This window comes from Ziziphus jujuba, chromosome 6 (genome assembly GCF_031755915.1).
Source record: "Ziziphus jujuba cultivar Dongzao chromosome 6, ASM3175591v1".
NCBI lineage: Eukaryota > Viridiplantae > Streptophyta > Magnoliopsida > Rosales > Rhamnaceae > Ziziphus > Ziziphus jujuba.
Genome location: NC_083384.1, coordinates 31,077,604 through 31,101,063, shown reverse-complemented (window position 1 = coordinate 31,101,063; position 23,460 = coordinate 31,077,604). Strand labels below are relative to the sequence as shown.

The following is a 23,460-nucleotide window of genomic DNA, read 5'->3' as shown; positions in this document are numbered from 1 at the left end:
CCAAATATAAAAATTTTCATTGTGGAAGATTGCTTCCATGTTGATTAAAAGATCAACCAAACTACTAGAGCAAAGATGAAGAAATACAGAGAAATCAATTTCTTTTTTTTTTTTTGGTTAAACGATAAGTGAAGCTCACAATAAAAAAAACCCACTATAATTAAACTATATTTACATACATATATATATATATATAACTTTGTTATAAAATGCATTTGTCCCTTTGGTAGGATGGCTACCAAATATCTAATAATATATACTAAGAAATTTATATATTATATAATATTAGATGCCCACACAAATTTTCGTGTGTATATAATGTATGGTACAATTTCAACCATGTATTTCAGGGTCCCATCGTCAATCCACCAAAAAATTAATGCTTTTTACCGCTGCAGGAGACAACATACACGACCGACAGTGGCTAAATCCATGAGAACAAAAAAGGACAAAGTTAAAAGTAAAAATCCTGCCTTTTCTGTGCTTTCATGGTGGTTACAAGGTGTTCATTCTTCAGCATCAAAGTACAATAGAACATTCCTTTTAAAGTACTTTTTTTCCGTTGTCTTTCAAACAAAAAAAGAAAAATCGCATCGGCTTCAAATTTTCTTGAATTTCTTTCAATTTATTATTTTCTTGTCAACATAGTCCAGTCATACAATTTCTTGTAAATTTGGTAAAATAAAATATTTGACTGAATTGACTCAGAATGATAATTTTAATTTTTGTAGTTTCAGAATCAAAGTGTCCAATGTGTGAGGAAAAGTGAGCATTTCATTGAAATTGTGGTCTCCTTTGCCAGATCACAACCAGTGGAGTTCATGAAAGGATTACATTAGATTGAACGACTTTCAGAATGTATGGGATTCAACCAGATTTTGGGTCACATCAAGTAAAAGATGCATTCTGTGGGACCCCATCTCACAATGTATAAATCTGAACCATCCATTACTAGGATTTCTATATAAACTCATACCTGAATGAAAAAGAAAAAGTTTAGAGGGACAACTACGTCCCAGATAGACAATGGAAGTATATATACTAATAATTTAACCATTATGGAGGGAATAAATATATATGACTAACTGGCCTAGTAATCTATGAAGATAACACCACAACGATTATCAGCTTTTTTCTGTCTTGCCAAACAAAGTTTGTTTGTCAGTATTTCATATATTTTTTTTTTCTTCCTTTTTTCTTCTTTTTATTTTTTTTTTTGTTTTTGTTTTTATGAATAATCTGATCTTTCAAGGCTTCAAAAGCTTGACACCACGGGTGACAGATGATTACAGAAACCGAATCTTGAAAGCATCATAAGTTAGGATGACTTTTCAGTTGTCAGAGTCGGGAGATCCATAGCCATAAGGGTTCTTGCTAGCCCATTTCCATTGATCCCGACACATCTCTTCGATCCCATATTTCGCCCTGCAACAACATTAAGCTTATAAGGAAAACATATACAAATGCTGCAGAGGAGATTAACCAAGTCTGGTTTTTCATCATTTTCTCTCAACTGGTCATTATGGATTTCTAACACTTTGCATACTCATTTTTACATAAACTAGCACTTACTTCCAATTCAATTCCTTTTCCGCCTTCTCTGTTGATGCATAAACAATTTCAGCATCACCAGGTCGCCGTCCAGCCATCACAAGAGGGATTTTCTGGAGAAGTGAATTAGTTCAAGACAATATTAGTCGATAAAAGAATTGGCCAAACATAAAAACCACTAAAAGGATAACAAAACTGAATAAACACTGCCTTCACTGATTCAATCAAGAATTATCACCTTTCCAGATGCCTTTTCAAATGCTGCAACCATCTCCAACACTGATGTCCCCTTTCCAGTCCCCAGGTTGTATACCTCACAACCTATGTAGCAAAACATCCATATCAATATCAAATTTTACCATATGCATAAAGTCACAGAGATCATAAAAAGAAACCTATATCTATTCAGAAGTTAAACTATGATTATGATTCATACCAACTTATCAGTTTAAGAGCTGATATAGGTTACTCACAAATCTCCACTAATTGAATATGTGGAAAATTTTTGAAAAGACAAATGGAATCAATATAAAGTGAAGTTTCTATAACAAACTATGTTCGCCTTGCTGTTGTGAATGATCAAATATTGCATCTCAAAGTTAGGATGCTGTGAAGAAGTTGTATAAAACCACATAGAAGTAGATGCCTTATTTTAAGCAACAGTTTGAAATTAAGTTTGTGGTAGAACATAACCCAGAAGACAACTTAGTTATACGGGTGCTAAGAGCACATCAGTGATTCAACACTGGTCATCTTAACTGGAATGGTATTGTACACACAACACAAGAACACAAAGGGTTAAGTGACAGGGGAAAAGAAGATTAGAATACAAAGATAATACCTATTTTAGCAGCATCTAGCTTGCATAATGCAGCAATGTGTCCATCTGCTAAGTCAACAACATGAATGTAGTCACGTACCTGAAAAGAGATCAGGAGATACAAAATGAGCATATAATCTTCTAAAGATGCATAAGATTAGAGAGACAGAGAGGGGGAAAAAGAAAAAGAAAAAAAAAAAAAAAAAGGGCACAACCAGTAAGCCCAACTCCTGACGAATAACAGCAAAAGATTAATTCACACCGTACAAAGAAAAAACTTAATCCAGAGTGTAGATTAGTAGATTCTATTCCATAAAAAAGAGGAATTGAGCAAGACTGAAATCAATCATAACTTGAACCAAGTTGCAGAGGTACAGGAATTGAAAATTTACTACTTGATTAGAATATCTGCATTTTGGTACCTAAGGTAGATTAACTTCTACCCTTCCTTCTCAACAACCAGCTGAAGGTACCCAAAGGATTTTGGACAGATTTACCAAATAATAAACCAAAGAACTTCAGGATGACAACTTAACCAACTTTGAGAAATGAGATGCACATAATAGTAGACATACTTCCACAATGAATGTTGTATATTCTAAAAATTAATGAAATACCGAGCTGCAACTAAAGGCATACCCCAGTTCCATCTTTAGTAGAATAGTCAGTTCCAAAAACTGTCAGGGCTGGACGCCTGCCAACAGCAACTTGCTGCACAAAGGGCATGAGGTTGTTTGGAATTCCACGGGGATCCTCACCAATACGTCCACTAGGATGTGCCCCAACAGGATTGAAGTATCTTAGCAGTATAATTTTCCACTCGGAGTCTGAATGATAAATGTCACGGCATATTTCTTCAATGACAAGCTGAGATATACACAGCATTGTACATCATTAGTTCATTGCTAGATTCAGGAAAAAGAAAAAAGAAAAAAGAGATATATATACTGCACTGTGTAAGCATTTTAAGTACCACAAATGTCACTGTTCCCAAGAAAATTATCAGATGTTGATATTCAAATAAGATCCCCTTAATTATACCTTAGTTCGTCCGTAGGGATTTGCAGCAGAAAGTGGGAACTCTTCTGTACATGGAACCTCCTTTGGCCAACCATATACAGTAGCTGATGATGAGAACACAAGCTGGAATGATTCAAAATTTTAAAATCAGTCAAACAATAGTAAAGTCGATCAAGAAGAGACTACACGTAAACCACATCTACAAAAAATACTTGGTCGGATCTGTGCAGAATAATTTCTTCAAGAAATTAAGAACCTGAAAATGAGAATTAATACACACAGAAAAATCCCAAAACAAATTCCCCTGCTTGTTTAATTATCAGATATTTAGAATGAGCCTAACTAGCTTGAGCAATGAGATTTTAGAACTCACATAATTCTCCCTCCCAATTTATCCTATAAACAGGTGGGAAAGAAAAATAATGAATGACAAACAGGATCAAGCAACTTCAAAAGTTATTGTTGTGTTATGCAAGCGTTAACATAAACCAGAGAGGGACGTATGTATTTGATGAGATCCATCACACATAAGCTCAATCCTTGTTCTGCTCTAGAGTTCTTAAAATACCATTTTCAATTACAAAGAAGAAGGCATACTACAGATCAAATTCAATGATGCAAACGCCATTCTAAGATTGACACAAGCTGAAAGCACAATAGTCGATGCAGATAAGGATTAGGATAAGAACACGTTAGAAACTATAGGTTCAAAGTCTTGCAAAGAAGGAAGCAAGCCACAGTAGCACCCAGATTTACCAAACATAGAAATCAGAGAACTATAATTAGACATCCTAATTTAAGTAGAGAATTCTGACAAGACAACCTAGGAACTCAGACAATTCCCAAGGACTAGTTAGAATATCAGAGACAACATCACATTACAAAATATTCATGCGCCAACATGATAGAACATAGTAACAGTTCCAAAAGGCTCCACTTTCAATGAATTGGGTATCAAAAATTAATCAGCAGCTGAAGGAACAAAAGCAAAGACAAACTAAAGGATAGGAAAGTACCTTTTTGCACCCATGGGCAGCCATGACTTCCAACAGTGTAATAGTCCCAATTAAGTTATTATTATAGTAATGCAATGGTTTCTGCACACTTTCACCAACAGCTTTAAGCCCAGCAAAGTGTATGACAGCATCAAATCTGAAATCCAATGAGAAAATATTGGATTTTTCATTCAACAGGAAATATTTTCCATTTTTGGGACAGAAGGAAAATAGTTTAACTTGCAGCTTGAAATGCAGAGTCCTTACGATGTTGAAGAGAAGAGCTTTTCAAGCGCTGGTTTGTCGCGGAGGTCCACCTGCAGGTGGGGAAGGCAAATATTTAAATAATAAAAAAAAAAGACAAATAATAATAAATATACTGCAAGAATTCAATCCCAAAAACAATTTGGTCACCACTTCTAAAGATTTGAAAATTTTTAACCGTTAGGACATGATGAACCAGCTCAACCATACAAAAAAACAGTACTAAAAAAAATTATATAATAAGAAAACTACAAAAAGGAAAATAAGACATAAATACAACTTGTACCTTGATTAAAAAAAACAATATTCTGATTCTAGCTAATAAGTCTCTGACAAAACAATAATTAAAAGAAACGAAAACAGCTAGAAAAACAGGAATTTGTGCGAACCGAGACGGGAACTCAGATCAAAATGAATAATTTATCAAAACCCAAAACCAAAAATCAATAAAAACCATAACCAAAAAAAAAAAAAAAACAATCTTTTACCAAAATACTCATATGGGTATCCTCAGAGTTTTAAACTTTCCAAACAACACCAACAAAAAACGAAAAACCCAAAAAAATAAAATAAAATAAAATAAAGAAACAAATAATACCTTATGAAAGGAAAGGTTTTTGCCAAAATCACCGGCGAGTTCTCGGACTCTCTCAATAGAAATTTGAGAGGAGTTGTCGAGGTTATCAACGACGACGGTTTTGAATCCACCGAGGAGGAGTTGCAAAACGGTGTGGCTTCCGATGTAACCGGCACCGCCGGTGACCAAAATGTTATTGTTCGACATGAATAATGATTGAGAAGTAAGAGTAGCAAAACAACGAGGAAGAAGATGAAGATGATTGAGAAAATTAGTATTATTATTAGTAGTAGTACGACAAGGACAAAGACAAAGACAAAGACTACGCGCACTTATGAAACCAGAGCCTTTTCGGATCGCAACAGAAACATGAAAAGGGACACAATTTATAAGAATTGATGATGATGCCAGACTTTTTATTTGGGGAAGGGACGAGAAAACAACGTCGTAACTGCAATAACCAAATTTAATTAAAAATTAATAAAAAAATCAAATTTTTATTAAATATGGAAAACATAAAATTAAAATTGAGAAGATTTTGGTTGTGGATTTTGGTGGTGAAAGATGGAGAATTAGCTGGAACACGTGGCGGGAATATGACTGTTATGATTTTTACAATTTTTTTTTTTTTTTTTTTTGGGGGAATCGGGAAAATGCTTTTTAACGGTGCAGGAACAAACTCTGTAGCACGACTCTTCTAGATTCTTCCTCCTATTCTGGGTGGAGGGATTGAATTGACCGAATTACCATTGGACTTGATCTGATCCTTCCCTTGCCGTTTTCCGTTTCCTTGGATTGCAGCGAAGCACTTGGACTTTCAGTTATTTTGAGTCCAATTTTCGTTTTTTTTTTTTTTTTTTGGTTAGTTTCGGATTATTTAATATTGTTTTCTAAGAATATCCTTTTAGTTTTTTCTTTAAAACTTGTAGTTTTAATTGAGGAATTAATTGAGAAAACAGAGGAATTAAAGGCAAAAACGTAACATTTTTCCATCAATGTTCTTGCATTTATTGGGAAATGTATTTTATTGATTTCACCATTTTCCATTTATTTCCAAGTGGGGAAATAATCAATTGCCCAAATCTGACCTTTATTAAATTTGACAGATTTGTTAAAACATAAATAAATATCCTTGTTATACAAGTTGAGTAAAGGAGAATGCCAATTTTATCATAATCTTTATTTGGCTTATTAGAAAATAGATATTTTTTTTTATATATATGTATATAGAAATTGATAAAGTAGATTTGATTTTCCAAAAAAGATATACACATAAAGCACTTAAGAAGGGAAAACGAATATATCTTATTTGTTTTTGGGTTAAAAATGAGGCTAAAAATTGACGAATATATTCTATATAAAAAAAAAGTAAAAAATTAAGGAAAACTTTTTAGAACCCTCCAAAAAATTTCATATCCACCCTTTAGATAGCAATAATATAGAATCCAAAATCATAACATAGTGAATTTTGGAATATTCTTCTATCTCAAGGACGGTGGGGCTTACTATCTTTCGGCATACTTATTGTGAAGGTGGGGATTACGTGTACTTCTCATTTAAAAAGGAACTATCTTTTATTTTTATTTTTTATTTTTTTCATTTACTTTTAATAGACTTTGCTGGTTTTCTTGGGCAGAAGAAAACAAGAACTTACTCTTTTCGTGAACGTTCATGAACCCCATAAGACGGTCATTCACAACTCCATTTAAAAGGTTATCCAAAAGGAAAATTCAAAGAAGAAGGGGAAGTTAATGCTTGCTTCTATTATTATTTTTTGAATGTGAACTATGATGTACAGTCCATGGGGGGTCTGAATTATTTGATTTGATTTTTATTTTCATTTTTTATGATTCTCGAACTATGTGGGTGAAGCCAATGGCAGAATAGAATATTAGAAAGCTAAAGGGTATTGGCTTGGTGAAATGATATAAAAGAAAAAGCTTTTGATTGCTTATTGGGAACAATTGATCACTTTACACTTGTCAAGCTTGTGTGTGTTATGGACTTTTTTATTTGGATAACTTAATAGAATGATTAGATTTTGTTTGAACTTTGAATTTGGCTTTTGGGGCATATGCTATGAGCGTGTTCCTAGTCCCTAGACCACTATTAACGACTTTGACTTCTTAAACTGTTTTTTTAACACAAATTTGGTGTATAAACTTGCTATGGGCATTTTTATTTGCCTATACTTAAAGTGAAGAAAGAGAATTACTTGTAACAATAAGGTAATATGTCATCTTATCTACAAAGGAAGGGGGGTGGGGGTGGGGGTGGGGGGGTTGGCTTTAACGACTCTATTATTATGGATTAGTTCATCCAACCTTTGAAAACTATATATGGAAATTAGGTTTTGGTCATCCAACTGTTAATTATAAAGTTTACTCAAAATCGTTATGACATGGAGCTGAGTCAAATTGCACAAAATGATGTAGTCTAACCATCTTAAGTATCGAAGGGCAAAGGTACTGTATTTTATTTTAGCCAAATTGACAGCAACGCACCTTAAATTATATATGTTTTGATATTTTACAGCCTATATATTTTTTTTTCCTGCTATTTTGCATTTGAATTTTACTTTTTCTTGTACCGTTGCAGCCTTTTTTTTCTTTTTTTATTAACTTTTTAATAGATTTGTTACATAATTGACACATGGGGTAAAAATAAAAAATAAAAAAAAATCAATTCTATATAGTTTAAAGTGCAAAATACAAAATTATCAAATAAAAAAATTTAAATAATATTTGTTTTATTTTCATAAAGTTTAAATAATAATTTGTATATATTAGACCCATTAAAAAGCATAAGCTATTTATAAAATCTAACAAAAAAAATATGGAAAATTATTATTACAAAATATATTATTTTCATTTATTACATGTATTTTTTATATTTATATTTATTATTTACTAACAAGATACTTATGAGATTTTCTAATATGTATTTTTTAATAAAATTTGTATTTTTTCAAATAAAATATTTTTAATGCATGTTCAAATGTTTTTATTGGTCCTTAGTTATTTATTTTTTTGGAAGATCTACTTATGTAAAGATATATATATATATATTTTTTGAAAATTAAATTTTTATTTCTTTTTATCCCATACGTTACCTATATGATAATCTGTTAAAAAATTAACTAAAAACAAAAAAGGAAGATGCAATAATGCAAGGAAAAATGAAATTTAAGATGTAAAATGGCAAACAAAAAAATCCAAAGTACAAAGTAACAGAACATATATAATTTAGAGTGCATTAATGCCATTATCATTAGTTAATGATTTAAATTTCCAATACATTTCCAACATAGAAATCCATAAAATGTTATTATGTTACAATATAAACAAATAAATCATATAGTTTTACCAATTCACCGACTTAATGTGAATCTAATACTAAATAAGAAGAAATTTGTATTAAGTCAAATGACAAGTTAGTGGAAGACAAGTGGCAAGTTGAGTTGGTTGACTCATGCATAATAAAGTCCATAAAGCAAACCTCAAGATTCACGTACTTAAAAAGATATACCTAATTTATTTGGCCAAATTCTATTAAATTTATCCCACAAACCTAACTTCACCATAACAAAGAAAAAATAATAATAATAGTAATAATAAAAGATACTAGACTGTCAAATATTATTATAAAAGATACTATACTGCTAATCAATAAATATGAATATAGAAAAAGAAGGTCAATATATAAAGAAGCATAGCAATCTTGATAATGTTATCAATAGGTGAATGTCTGTGGGCCAATTTTGTGGGTGTATAGAATATTTGCAAATTCCTAATAAAAAATCAAAGCTTTATTGTAGAGGAAAAAAATGGGTAAAAAGAAAAAAAAAATTAAAAATAAGATGCAAACCCACAAGGCAGTTGTTGAAATGGGATTGGATGACATTATGGTTAGTAGTTTGGGCGACTGATGGCGGTGACATTTTGAAGACCGTCCTTTCTTTTCAGGATATCCAAAGAGTAGAGGCAAAGACAAAAGATTGGTCCAACCAGCCTGGGTTGGACTTGGATGGGTAAAGACCAAAAAGCCTTTTTACAAATTTAAAAGATAGGATAATGTCCTAGAAATCCCTAAATGTCAGCAAACTATTAAATTTTTATTTTATTTTTTAATCCGTTTCACAAATTCATGATCTATGAATTTCCTATTTTGTATACTGTTCATTTTTAACTAATTTTTCATTCAAAATTTCGAGGCATGAAAGTGAAACTTTTATATAATTTAAGGATTATAGGTATAATAAACACTTAATAAAATATAAATATTACTTTTAAATAGATTATTTTTGAAAAAATTAATTTTTTATTGATAATTATTAAAAAAATATTTTCAAAATTAATTTTCGTTTTCATATATAATAATGAATAAGTTAGGAAAATACTTTATCTTTAGAATATTTTTAAAAAGACAAAATTTTAAAAAATATAAAATTATTTTTTTAAAAAATAATTCGTAAAATCAAATGTCATTTAGTAATTTTTCTTTTACTTATTTCATTTATTTATTGTAAAATTTTTTTTATGGTTTATGGAAAAAATTTACAAACATTTCTAAAAGTTTGAATTTTTGGTTTTTTTAAAAAAATTTACAAACAATTCTATTTTTAAATATGTTTTTGTATGAAAAGTTGACTTTTATATTTTTATTAGTCATAAAGATTTTTTAAATTTAAGATTATCTTTGAAAAAATCTTTTTAAAATCTTATTGTATGAAAAGTTGACTTTTATATTTTCACTAGTCATAAAGATTTTTTAAATTTAAGATTATCTTTGAAAAACTATTTTTAAAAAATTATTTTTATCTTACCCTTTTTTAGTTATTGGCACATATGATTTTAAAATTTTAATATTTAAATTTTTTTTTTTACGATAAATAAATGAGGTGTGTAAAAAGAAATTTTACTAAGTGTCGTTTGATTTTAAGAATAATTTTTTAAAAAATAGTTTATACATGTTTTAAAATTTTATCTTTTTTTTTTTTAAATATTTCAAAAGATAACTACTTTTCTAATTTTATTTTCAAGTTTTCTATTAAAAAAAAAAAAAAACAACATTTTAAAGATCTTATATATTTTGCTAATCTCTTTATATATTTTCAATTTTATCTTTTTATCTTCTTATATACACAATAAGGTATCCGATATATAGAACTTGAATGTTTGAATCCATTCGGATTATATAGGCTGGACACGATCACATAATTATAAAACCAAATAAAAATTCTTTAACATAATCATGACATTCCAACCATTACAACATGCTTCGTATTAACAAAGAATCATGGATCCATTTGTACTAAGTCGACTAACAACTTAGCGAACAACATGACAACCTTGAATTAATTGACCAATGGATCATAATCAAGTGTATAAAAAAATACCTAAAGTTTCTCTTATTTGAAACATATGTCTTAATTTATTTGGACAAATTCTACCGAATTTATCACAAAAAACCTAACTTTATCAAAAAAAAGATACTAGACTGCTAATGAATAAAATATGCATTAGTAAAAGAAACTCTAAATATAAAGAGAGCATAGAAGTAAATAGCAATCTTGCTACCAATGGGTGAATAATGGGGGTGTAATAAAGTTTTATGTGGACGCCATATAGAATTTATCTCGGAAGCAGAAAGGGGTTGAAATTGACAACCCTATTGGAAGCCCATGGAGCCCAACCCAACCTCCATGAAAATTTTCACTTGCCCAAAATCCTCTCTCTCAGCTCTCCACTTCCAGCAGTCCGTCACCGCTGCTCTGTTGTTCCATTTTCCTCGAGCAGCAGAACAAAAACCCATGAAAAGTTAGGATTTTGGTTCGCTTATACAATGCGGAAAACCATCCCCAAGCGACCCATATGGCTCTCTATCCGAAAATATTCCAGAATTTCTCCGCCACCTCCAGTTAACGTTAAACCAGTTATCCGAGTTTCCAACAACGTAGCTCGGTTGGGCTGCCCAAAAGAGGGACCAAAGCCCCGACAGCTCCTGTCTTTGCCTCCATTCCCGGGATTCCCTTTGCCTGGAAAGAATATGGTCACTGTTCCTGGACGGTCTCCACATGTCACCGCCATTAGCTGGGTCAAGTACTACTTTTATGGGGTTAAAGATGATGTCATCCAATCCCATTTCAACAAGGGCCTTGTGGGTACATCTTGTTTTTTTTCTATTATGTTTGCATGTTTTCCTGTGAAAAGATAGTTTTGATTTTTCATTGTAGAATTTGACAAAGATAACTTTTTGCGGATTGACATTGTGAATTGGCTCCAAGTATAGTATATGTTTTTTTTTTTTTTTTTTTTTTCCCCTTAAATTGGTTTATTAATTTTGGTTTTAGGTCCATAGAGAATGCTCAAACATGGGTGAATCTATAGTTGAAAAGGAAGGCCAAATGAAGCCCATGAGAGAGGTACTGATGCTAGCACATATATGGTAAACTAATTTTTCGTTTTAGTTGAGAATACATAGAGTATATTTGATTTTCATTTGGGTTTACTTTTACAAATTATACAGCTGACCTAACAGGTAAAACCTAGTGAGGTTATGAAGGTAGGAGACAGAGTTCATGTACCAGTTTCAGTTGCAGAGAGTAGGATTTCCAGGAGATTTGATACCATACCAAGTGGAACACTCTACCCCAATGCTGATGAGATAAAGTACTTGCAAAGGCTTGTCAAGTACAGGGTATGTCTTGGTTGCAGCTGTTTTATTCGTTTTTATGTAGTTCAGTGTATTTGGATTGATTATGGTGTCCTATTTTTTCTTTTGATAAATTTCAGGACTGGGCTATAATTGTGCTGAACAAGCCTCCTAGATTGCCAGTCAAGGTTAGAATATATGAATTTCTTTTTCTTCTTCAGCATTTAAGTGTTGTATAATCATGTTGTTTCAGTTATTGGTTTCTTTGTGTGAATGATTTTGTTAGGGGCATCTGCCAATTCATAACAGCATGGATGCATTGGCAGCAGCGGCATTATCTTATGGATATAATGAGGGTCCTAAGCTGGTGCGTTTTATTATTTGTTTTTTTTTTTTTGTTCCCATAGTTGGTATATATAGAGTAAAAATTGTAGTAAGATACAAAGATTGTTAAAAGGAGGGAAAAATAATAATAATAATAATAAATAAATAAATAAAAGAAGAGCTTTCTAGTTAGTAGTCTTGGACTTGTTATAACTTTGAATATTCCATTTTCTTAGACTTGTGAGCAACTTGTATTGAGTTAGAAGCATAAATTTTCTTGTATGGATGTTTTGTCAGGTCCATCGCCTAGACAGAGAGAGCAGTGGCCTCATCATAATGGGCAGGACAAAAGAAAGCATAGATCACCTCAATTGGCTATTCAGCAACTATAAAGAAGTGAATACTCCACATAAGGTATCTTATTTGTTGATGCAATGGCCGACTAATTTCTAAAACATGATGCAATGAAGTTGATTCCTTTATAGTTTTAAGACTGATAGGCTTGTTGGTTACTTTAGGCCTGGAATGATGCATGTGAAGCAACATATCAGAAGTACTGGGCATTGGTCATAGGCTCTCCCAAGGAAAAGGAGGGATTAATTTGCGCACCTCTTTCGAAGGTTCCTTTTTCTGTATTGGCAATATTTTTCTCAGGATTCAATTTCTCTTGGAGAACTAATGTAATTATATTTATGTGTTTATTGGCTTCAGGTGCTTCTTGATGATGGGAAGACAGAAAGGGTCATCTTGGCTCATCAATCAGGTTTTGAACCTTCCCAAAAAGCTATAACTGAATACCGTGTGCTTGGTCCAATGATAAATGGATGCTCATGGGTTGAATTGCGTCCACACACAAGCCGGAAGCATCAGGTGCAACTTAAATGTCTCTCTTTCTTGCATGCCCACATCAATAGCCTTATACTTGCATTCTGTTTGACACCAGTTTTAATAATGGTTTTGCTTGAGTTGGAGCCAACATAAATTTTCCTTCTTTTCTACAACCATGGATGTACCAGTGTTCTTTGTTTGCCTTAGTGATCTGAATATTGTTGCTACATGAAATTGCAATTGTTGGCATAAACTGATGAATATAATTTGTAGAGAACTGTACTAAAATGAAGGGAAAAATGATATTCTATTTGCATGCTTCAAAAATAGATTGAAGTTGTGTCTGATTGTAGTCCTTCTATCTTTTTGAAGCTCCGTGTCCATTGTGCTGAAGCTCTTGGAACTCCAATTGTTGGAGACTATAAATATGGGTGGTTTGTGCACCGACGATGGAAACAAATGCCTCGAGTTGATATCGAGGCAACAACTGGGAAGCCATACAAGTTGCGCAGGCCTGACGGTCTGGATGTTCAAAAGGGAAGTGTTCTTTCAAAAGTCCCTTTGTTACATCTTCACTGTAGGGAGCTGGTGCTTCCCAACATTGCTAAGTTCCTCAAGGTTTTTAATGGAAAATCAGAATATCAGAGTACTGAAGTCAGCTTAGAGCGAGATGTCCTTCGTTTTGTGGCATCAATGCCTTCCCACATGAAAATTAGTTGGAATCTTATGTCATCATATTTGGTATAAGAATTCCAACCTGCATGAGCCTGATCCATGTTCCTCTATAAATGTTTCTGGTTGTGTACCTGTGAATATTAGATATGTAGTATCATTCATTTGTGTATATTGTTCCAAAAAACAACCGAGATTAAGGCCAAATGGATACTGTTGGTTTGAAAGGAGTTTTCAGAATACTAAATTGATGGGAATTGTATGGTAATTCTAAGAATGAATCATTATATTTATGACGGTCGAATTCTCGCAGGAGTAAGAAGTTTTAAGTTTGTGGAGGGCAACTGGAGAAATTCAGGCCAAGTTCCTGTAAACATGGTTTTATACTAGCAGATAGAGTTGCGAACCCAATTTACTTTCGAATAATATTGATTCTTGTTGGTGCATATAAGCTACTACAGTAACCATCATGAAGAAGCAATAACAAGTATTATAAAGTCATCAGCGAAATGATTATTCACAAGATAAAATTAATTTCTCCGTCAACCTATAGAAGTGATGAACAAGTAGAATCAATGAATTTACATTAAATTCCCTTTGGATACCATTCTTTATAAGCTACTCAGAACGACCGCCCATTTGGACAGTCTTCAGCTTGGAGATGAACAAGATTCTTCCTGTCCTCTTAAATAAGCGTTCTCCTTTCTCAAAACTCAATTCACTAATTTAACTCCCTTTCTAGAGGTAGAGTGGTTGGTGTTAAAAGTACAATAAAAATGAGCGTTGCATGGTAGAATGTAAGAGCAAAATTTGCCTGCTCATTGATTTGATCCAACCAAACAGATCTTGTGGAGAGGACAAGTTTGATAAGAAGAAGATATACATTCTAAAACTCTTCCGGAGAAATTGGTTGAGAGCTTAGAAGTCTTTCTGCTTCATCATTTGCTTCAGCTTGTAGCTTCCATCTCTGTAAAAACAAAAATAAATGATTAAATCAAAATTGTAGGTATGTTAGAAGCAAAATCCAAGAAAATATGGTGATTCTAAATGATATTAAGAAATTGACAGCCAAAAACACCTATAAAAAGATAAAAATAAATAAGAAATATGTTTCCAAAACCCCTCTCCCATTCCTCAAGAAGTAAAAAACTCTCATTCACTATTGATCATCACGCAAGCAAACCATTAATAGAGGAGTCTTTTGCTTCTCATCTCAGAGGACTTTGTATTATTTTTCTTCTACACTTATTGTTCCCCTTATAATCTATGCTTCAGAGTAAAGAATACATGCCTCTTCAAGATTTTCGAGTTCCATGATTTGCTCTATTTGTTCAGCAATACTTTCCTGAAAGTAAAAGCAGTCCAAATATTAGACTAATGAAAATATCAAATGGGAAAAAAGAAATAAAGTCATGCATACCGCATTGCTTGCTGCTTCAGCGGCTAGAACATCAGAATCCATTTCTACCTCAATTTCAATCATTGAAGATATCTGACAAAAAAAATTACGCCATCACTGCATAAGTAGATGAAATTTTGCAAAAGAAAATAAAACAAGATGGTTTTATTTTTATTGAAGCCTTTTAATGATGGAAAACATACTCTTGCATAGCTGTCAATCAGTTCAATCCTTCCTCTAAGAGAGTTTTCCAAACCTTCTCTAACTCTTTTCACTCTATTTCTTCGAGCACTATATATAGAACAAAAGCTTGTCTGAGACTAGTGAACTTCAAAATGAGACCAAATTCTTATCTTGGATTAAGAGGAATAATATTAATTATATGCTTTGGGATTCACCGATAAGAAGGCTCTCCAACAGCAAAAATTTTGTTTTCCAGTTGGCACATCCGGGCTAACATCCAAACCTGCATAACAAATAATAAAACTTTGTATGAATTATGAAAACAACTTTGTAATATTGTGGCTCGATAACTTGTTTGAGAGATCACCTCCTTTTCAGCAGCTTCTTTTAGGCTCTTGATCCGGGACTGAAGAAAATCATATTGAGATAAAAGTTGCTGTCTGATGGCAATAGTTTCGACTGATCTCTCAGGAAGCTGACACCATAATATGCAACGAAATTAAGCATACAAATGAACTAACATCAATTACTAACAAAACCATCATTGAGAACATTCAGTCTTACCCTGCTCAACTGGGGCAAAACCAGAGTGTTAAAAGTAGTTCCAACAGCAAGAGATGCAACTGCAGCAGCCGAAAGCAACTGGGGAAGGCTGGGATCAATAGCTCCAGAAGCAGCATCTCCAGCGGCCAGTACAGCAATAAGAGGTAAAAGAATGGAAGGGTTAATTAAAGATGAGGATCCATCTTTAACAGGGGCTCTTAAAAGTAGCGATTCACGGCCATCTTCATGGTTTGTCAGACAGATTGGCTCTCCAGGATAGAACCTGGGAGCTTTTGGAGTAAATTTAAAAGGGCCTACTTCTCTATAAACAGTTGATGGAGCTGCTGAAGCAATTGATACTCTTTGTCCTTCTTGTGCTGGGAGATCCACTGTTTCAGTGGCAAACCTGTGTGTACGTGCCACACCAGAAGGGGTTTGAACCTGGAAAAAGGAAAGCATAAGAACAAATATAAAGAGTTTTCTGTATTTCAAACGGACTCAGAGTTTGATATAGCTTTGATTGCCTAAACAAAATAATATTTTTCAGTAGGAGAATTCACGTTTTGATACCATATGATATATTTTTTTTCTTAGCAAAAGATTATACCACAATGGAGTGAACAGCAGCAGGAATGCTTTGCTTCATTATTTGTAGAAATTTTAGTCCCCTTTTCCATGCTGGAACATCCATGCTGCGTTCGGCAGGAGGAGATCCTTAGAAAAGGCCAATATCCCAGGATCAACATCGCACACAAATTAATTGTCTGATCAACTTAGACACAGAATTTGATAACTTTGGATATATATTCCAAATTGATGCTGTAGATATGATTTACAGGAAATGGTTATATATAGACCAATGGAAACAGAGGCCAGATCATCATATAAATGAATGCTTGTGGTTTTAGAACCTATTATGCACACGTATAGGGAACAACCATAGCGATTTATTACTAATTCACTAAACAGATTTTGTATGAAATTAATTTTTGACTGAAACTAAAAGCAGATAGAAGTTGTCCAACCTGATTTCTTCCGACTCAATACTGACTATGTTTCCAGAAACAAGTTCATACTTGTAGCGGCACTTCGAACACGATGCCATCTGTAGAAGTATATAGAGTAAATATCTAATTAAAGAGATTAATCTATATCATCATGCCTTATAACTAATTGCAGGACAAATATAGCTTTCACTTCCAATTTGGCATCTTTCCCGACACAGAATGAATGCAATGCTTGTCCACTCATACCTGAATACCTTGTTGAGGTTGTGCAACAGCCATAGCTATCATACAACTTGGACACCTCACAACCTTTCCAAAAGGCACCTGCAAAAAACCATTCATGACATTTTCTATCATATTAAGTTGAAGCTCAGCTTCACGATTTATGTTAATAGCGATGACAAATTCAGATACCCAATAAAGCTAAACTTATTTACCCAAAGAACTTCAAAGAGCAAGCAATTATGAGTAAGTGGGGTAGTGTTTCTGACAAATTCACAGATTTTTTTTTTTTCTAATAGCGAGGTCAAAGCAAAGGCATTTTTACCTCCTCACCAGGAGATACTCCAACATGGCAAATATTGCTGATCATTCTGAGGGCATCAGAGACCCTCAATGATGCTGCAAGACCTTGAATTAACGATGTGTAAACACGAACATCTGGTCTTGACCACTTCCATCTCTCAACAAAACCGCCACTACTTTCACTAACCCCTGCTTTCATACAGAACAGATTCATATATATCATTTCACACTCCCAATATGGAGCATTGAAAAACACAGGCTGGACAAACCCATTTGTATGTGACATTCAAATTACAAATTGTGATGAAAAACTGAACCATATGAAAATAAACAAGGAAATAAATAATCAACCTTGATCGAAACTGGCACGCATTGCATAGAAAACAGAAAGAGCCAATTCGGGATTGTTCCTTTCAAGAGCAGCCGATATAATCAAACAGGAATCAGAAACGCTTACAACACCACAATTCTTTCGAGACCCTTCAGCTACAATCTGCAATACTTCATGGGAATCTTTAGCACTAGAAACTTTACTGAGCAATTCCTCATTTAAAAGCTCAGAAACAGAAACTGGGTTCTCTGCCACTCCACTAGAACTAATCTCACTCTCACTCTCACTAAGAGAAGCTTTCATCTTCAGTGTCTTGGAAAGGTTCAAAGTTAAACTTCTGAACAGTGAAGCATGGGTATTGGTGTAGTTGTTGTGGAGGGTTTCACAAAGCTTTGGGAGAGATGGATAGGGATGAGAAAGACGAGACAGCCATGGGTAGCTCAAGTTTAAGGTCATTTTTGTTTTGAAATTTTGTTTGTTTTTTGAGAAAAAAAAAAAGAAAAGAAAGAAATGGAGTCGAAGCAGAAGAAAGAAATCTATATGGTATTAAGTATAATAAGGTAAGAGTTACTCTGAGTTTGATATGTTTGTGTTTGGAAAGAATGTGGTGATAAAGATGAGGAACGAGAGGTGGTTACTGGTTATGAGTTTGGACGACAAAACGCAGAGACAAAACGGAGTTTTACTATGCATGATGTTCGTCTATAAGACACTGGACCATGTTCAGATTTATTTTGAGCCGCTTGATAGGATGGGGTCCACATTCCACCTTTAAAAAAATAAAATGAATCAAAAAAATCAATATACACCGTGATGGAGGTGCGGGGAATCGAACCCCGTGCCTCTCGCATGCGAAGCGAGCGCTCTACCATATGAGCTACACCCCCATTTTGTTGTCTAACGTTTTATATACATATTTAACTTACACAATTAGCAACTATTTTTTTTCCCCCAACTAATTTTTAAGAAGAAACCTAAATGTACTTAAATTACTATTATTATTGTTATTATTATTTCTTTTAATATACCGAAGACAATCACAATCTTTTAAGTATTATTTATGAATACAGAATTGCATACAACGGCTATGATCGTCCGAACAAGTGTAACTGATAAATTTCCTATCTTACAATTTATTATTATTATTATTTTTAGCACAGGCCCTGGAAGATTATCCCAAACCCAAACGCGATCCTTAATTATATGTATTTTAGACCAATATTAGGCTTTTTTTTCCCCCCTTTTTTTTTTTTTAGAGTGATTGTTAGCTCATTTATTTAATCAAATAATGTACTGGGAAAATTTACAAGGTAGGCAAATCTAACAAACTTCAGAAGCACCACAAGAAAACAGCATTTACCAAATAGAAAGAAAATATATGAAATCATGACTCCATAACAAAGGGTTTTTATATACATTGCCACTACGAAAGCAAAATAATGGAAGAAAATGAGTTTCAGAATCAAAATGAAAAAGAAATCTAAACGGTAACCAAAAGAAAATCTCCAAGGATAAAAAAGCGCCCAGCATTTTTTGCATTCAACATCCCCAGCAGCCCACAACTTGCATCAACCACTAAGTCTCTCAAAAAACCAAGAAAACCTCCCAAGAGATTATACATCTTTAGTTGCCAAATCGGCCCCTTCCCCATGGAGGCCTTTGATGACCATTCCTATTTCGTTGTATAGGAGCATTGTTGTTGTTCATGCGTGTTTGCACTCTCATCCTCTGCTCTTTCATGTTAGCAAACAAGGAATCCAGTGTTTGAGGCCTCTGCTGCTTAGACAATGCATCCCCCTGCTGCTGCTGTTGCTGTGGCATTGGCTGTTGTGGTGGCTGCAAATGATACACAAACGCTCATTACAAAGATAAAAATATATTTCTATTCTATTGCTGCGACAAAAGTAAACCCATTTGTAGCCGATATACATTGAACGAATAGAGTATTAGTTAAACCATGGACAAAGTGGAACACTCCAAAGCAAATAACTTAAGTCCAAGCTCAGACCCACACTACTGCAACGCTCCAAAACATAAATCAGTGTTACAAACCACCCTCACCCTCACCCCCTCCCCCTCACCCTCACCATTGATATCACACCATCCATCGTCTAGCAACCGGACAAATAGATCAATACCACATAATTGTTTGACCACAGAAAGTTAACAGTTCCTCAGTATGTTCAAGATGAGAAACAAAAGGATAAAATTCAAGAGAAACATATCAAATAAGAAAAAGCCACACGCAGGAAAGGGATGAAGCCATACCTTTGCAACAAAGCCTCCATTTCCAGCCCTTCTTTGGACAGGTGGAGCAGCTACCCTGCATTAAAACAATATAAAAAAGGTGAAGGAACCAAAACAGACATACTTCCAAAGACCAATGCCTACCAGAGAAAAGTATCAATACTGGAGATGCCTGCCCAAATTACTTATAGGAACATAAAGAGAAACACCTGGCCGAGAGTTGAGCATCTTATAGTCACAGATTCCAAATATATCCAACAAACAGAAAAATACAAAAACCACGGCAAGACTAAACAGTCACTTAATGAAAATGAAGACCCTTCTGTAGTATGAATTCCTTATATTCCTCTGCAAAAGCTTTTCCAACAACAAAGGAAATCCGGAGTATAAACCTATGAATGAAATACATTAGTGGAGAAACTCCCAGTGAAGGACCTCCATGTAGCAGCGAAACTTGGAAGCCACCCCAGGGGACTTATTCTTCACGGTAAAATACAAAGGAGACCTTTCCAACAGCAACTTCAAATCTCAGATTGAAAACCAAGTTAACGCATGATCTAGTATTAGTAGACATCCACTTGTAATGAATTGTGCATTCTTGTTCAGCTGCCCAACAGCACATGAACTGGAGAAAACATCAGAAAAACCTATGGCACCCTATATCGCACTCACCAACCAATACTCCAATTTGTTTCTCAAAGAAAATATTAAACCATATTCAAGCTATCCATTATCTGTTCAATCCCAATGCACTTAAAATGAGGGACCGGATGATAATCCAATATACCACACACCCAAGTTTGAAAATGGATAGAAGAGGACACATTAATCCACACACTAGACAGGGAAAGTTGCATAACTATTAAGCTCATCAATGGCAGTAAGTAGGAAACTAAAATATTTCATCCTGCATCATTGTCTTCCCAGTTCTTAAAATTCATCAAAAACAAGATGAGACCAACAACTGAGGATGAAGGTTATTACGAAAGGACCAACATCCCAAGACGAGTTGCTCTAACAGCTCATTATGGCAGAAAATGGCAACAAACCTCAGCAATAAGTAGTGTAACAAAATAGCGAACATGGGATGACAACATGACTACTGACACTCTCAGGATGAGGAAATTGAGAGCAAAGGGATATTATACTTGCATGCTTCCAAACCCATTATGACAAATAAAACCCTTTCAATACTCCAAAATATAAAAATAGGTTTGACTTAAGTGAGCACAGCAAACGCACAATTTTCAACTACCCTGAGCACATGAGGTAGCAATCAAGTTGATGCTAGGTACTTCAAGTAATTAAAAATCAATTTATATTTTTTGTTAACCACGACCTCCATCATATCAAATATCATCTTTCACTTATAATCCATCCCTTCACCTATCAAATCTCAAGTAACCCCTTCCACAATCAAAGTAGATACACACTCCTCATCATATGGCAGGTTTGCAAACCAAAATTATAAAAGTTTATGATGCAGGAATTTTATTCTGGATGACATTTAGGGAAACAGTCAACACTTGGAAAAACTCCCAAATTGGCTGCTTGCCGGATAAAACATAAAATATGCAGGAGTTCCACAATCATGCCAGGTGAAATGCTTTAACCCAGAGCACATTGAAGTGTCAACAGTAATATTGAGAAACCAATATTTACCTGCAAAAAATCCAATATTGAAGACTCAAATCAAGTGTCAAACCTAACACATTGAAAACATTATCACCAGAGGTGCAACAGCAGATTACCTTGCTTTCCAATTAGACACCCTGTTTTGGCTAAAAGCTCTGTTGCGAAGAGGAGCAACTGCAGCCTTTCTTGCAAACTCAGCTGCTAGAGGAAATTGGTTCCCTTGGAAATTTGATCTCCTCTGTGCTAGAACGCCCTGATAACCAAATTTGAACAAACAAACAAACAGAACATAAGAAATTGCACTTCAGAACAAGGTTATACGACAATTAACTTGCAGTAACCATCCTATACCTGTCTAAGAGAAGATCTTGAATCCATTAAACGCCTCATCTTTGTTGATTTATCTTGAACAGTACTCTTTAGAAAAGACTGATTTTTGTTCTGCACAAAAGAGGGGGGGAAAAAAAAACATGATATAACTATAATAATCAAACATTATGACACCAGTTACTCTTAACTTTAAATGCCCACCATGACGGTGGGAAACTAGCACAATTCTTACCGGAGCCCTTCGCTGCTTCCTACCTCTAGAAGTCTTATTCTTTGACATTTTGATGATGTCATCTACATAAGTACAAACCAGACAACATTAATAATCAAGAAAAATCAATGAGAAGAAAAACAAAGAGAAAGATAGGAGAAGAAAGCGCACCTAATGTCATGTCCATTTTCTTCTCTGTGAGAGCAATCGCCTCGGTTGTGAGTGGTTTGGCAGCCATCTTAACAACACAGACAAAAAGGCCAAGATAAGGATCAGAAGCAATTGAAGCATACAAACTCAACAGGGCGGAAAAGAGTAAGAACTACGAGAAATAGCCAAAAAAATATAATAAAAAAGTTACAGAAAACAAAAGACCCTAGGATGAAAACCCATCTTCTCCATAGCTAGAAACTTAAAAAAGACATTATGTGAAACATGAAGAAAAAAAGGTTTGACTTTTGCAGCTAAGAGGAGGTAAAAAGAAAGGCTTGCTAAAAAACCTCAAAAAGTTTTCGAATTCCTCAAACTGAACTTGTTTTCTATTCTAAAAAGCAGAAAATTCATACTAATCCTTACAAACGAACCAAAACAGAAAAACAGTCACCAACCCCTTTACTACATTTACACAAACCTCATAACTCCCTAATTATAGTTCAGAAAATCCACAAATTTACGTCTTCCAAAAAGATAAAAGATACATTCTATTGCTTTCCAAACAATCCAAACCCGAGGTTTCCAAACTCGTAACAACCGACTACAAATCGGCCCACAAAAAGAAAACCCCAAGAAAATTCTCGAATTCCTCAAACTGAACTTATTTTCTTTTCTACCAAACAGAAAATTCATACTAAACCTTGCAAACAGAACCAAAACATACACACACCTCAAATTCCCAACCTAGTTAGGCAAATCCACAAATTTTAGCTTCCAAAAATATAAAAGATACTAACTACGAATTGCTTTCCAAACAATCCAAAACCGAGGTCTCCAAACTCCTAAAAACCTAACCAAAAAAAGAAAAAAAGAAAAAAAGAAAAGGAACCCACACCTCGAAGAGTAAGCAAGAAAACCAACCGATTCGCGAAGCAGAAAAATCCAATTCGAGGAGGGATTTTTTTGTAAAGAAATTGGGGCTTACAACAACAACTTCCAAAAACCGAGTGGAGAAACAACAAAAGAAACAACTTCGAATGCTTTCGCAGAAACTTAAGGAGCAAGAATCCCTAAAAAAGCGAAAATTGGGAATTGGGGATGATTTTGAGAAGTTTATATTAATTTATAGAGAGAGAAAGCAGAAACCGTGTGGTGGAGGCGGACTTCAATCGCCGAATTAAATCGACATCA

At 33.9% G+C, this 23,460-nt stretch overlaps 4 protein-coding genes and 1 non-coding gene across 7 annotated transcripts; 1 reads left to right on the top strand and 4 right to left on the bottom strand.

Moving 5' to 3' along the window:
• Positions 1-835: 835 nt before the first annotated feature.
• LOC107429837 (UDP-glucose 4-epimerase GEPI48) lies at positions 836-5,808 on the bottom strand. The gene is made up of 9 exons (XM_016040589.4): positions 5,249-5,808; positions 4,654-4,703; positions 4,408-4,543; positions 3,413-3,514; positions 3,011-3,238; positions 2,393-2,471; positions 1,790-1,872; positions 1,573-1,664; positions 836-1,425 (listed from the first exon to the last, which is right to left on the bottom strand). Exons 1-9 carry the CDS (start codon positions 5,432-5,434, stop codon positions 1,332-1,334), a joined length of 1,050 nt encoding a protein of 349 aa, XP_015896075.2. The 5' UTR covers positions 5,435-5,808; the 3' UTR covers positions 836-1,331.
• Positions 5,809-10,486: 4,678 nt separating this feature from the next.
• On the top strand, positions 10,487-14,001 carry LOC107429845 (RNA pseudouridine synthase 3, mitochondrial). Of its 2 annotated transcripts, none has more exons than XM_016040598.4 (9): positions 10,487-11,386; positions 11,580-11,651; positions 11,768-11,926; positions 12,022-12,069; positions 12,168-12,248; positions 12,503-12,619; positions 12,724-12,825; positions 12,917-13,075; positions 13,406-14,001. In XM_016040598.4, exons 1-9 carry the CDS (start codon positions 10,841-10,843, stop codon positions 13,778-13,780), a joined length of 1,659 nt encoding a protein of 552 aa, XP_015896084.3. In that variant the 5' UTR covers positions 10,487-10,840; the 3' UTR covers positions 13,781-14,001. The 2 variants fall into 2 exon arrangements, with proteins under 2 accessions (XP_015896084.3, XP_024935005.3); XM_025079237.3 differs by having other exon boundaries at positions 11,257-11,390.
• Positions 14,002-14,175: 174 nt separating this feature from the next.
• On the bottom strand, positions 14,176-18,360 carry LOC107429844 (uncharacterized). The gene is made up of 12 exons (XM_016040597.4): positions 17,714-18,360; positions 17,385-17,551; positions 17,084-17,161; positions 16,856-16,935; positions 16,438-16,522; positions 15,852-16,271; positions 15,655-15,762; positions 15,503-15,570; positions 15,308-15,395; positions 15,126-15,197; positions 14,997-15,050; positions 14,176-14,672 (listed from the first exon to the last, which is right to left on the bottom strand). The coding sequence occupies exons 1-12, from the start codon at positions 18,147-18,149 to the stop codon at positions 14,592-14,594; spliced, it is 1,737 nt and encodes a 578-aa protein (XP_015896083.3). The 5' UTR covers positions 18,150-18,360; the 3' UTR covers positions 14,176-14,591.
• Positions 18,361-18,507: 147 nt separating this feature from the next.
• On the bottom strand, positions 18,508-18,580 carry TRNAA-CGC (transfer RNA alanine (anticodon CGC)). The gene has a single exon. It is a non-coding gene; the product is annotated as a tRNA-Ala (tRNA).
• Positions 18,581-19,048: 468 nt separating this feature from the next.
• LOC107429820 (uncharacterized) lies at positions 19,049-23,408 on the bottom strand. 2 transcript variants are annotated; one of them, XM_016040571.4, is made up of 7 exons: positions 23,191-23,408; positions 22,288-22,354; positions 22,138-22,199; positions 21,927-22,016; positions 21,692-21,828; positions 19,962-20,016; positions 19,049-19,529 (listed from the first exon to the last, which is right to left on the bottom strand). In XM_016040571.4, exons 2-7 carry the CDS (start codon positions 22,352-22,354, stop codon positions 19,317-19,319), a joined length of 624 nt encoding a protein of 207 aa, XP_015896057.3. In that variant the 5' UTR covers positions 23,191-23,408; the 3' UTR covers positions 19,049-19,316. The 2 variants fall into 2 exon arrangements, with proteins under 2 accessions (XP_015896057.3, XP_015896056.3); XM_016040570.4 differs by having other exon boundaries at positions 23,165-23,407.
• Positions 23,409-23,460: the final 52 nt, after the last annotated feature.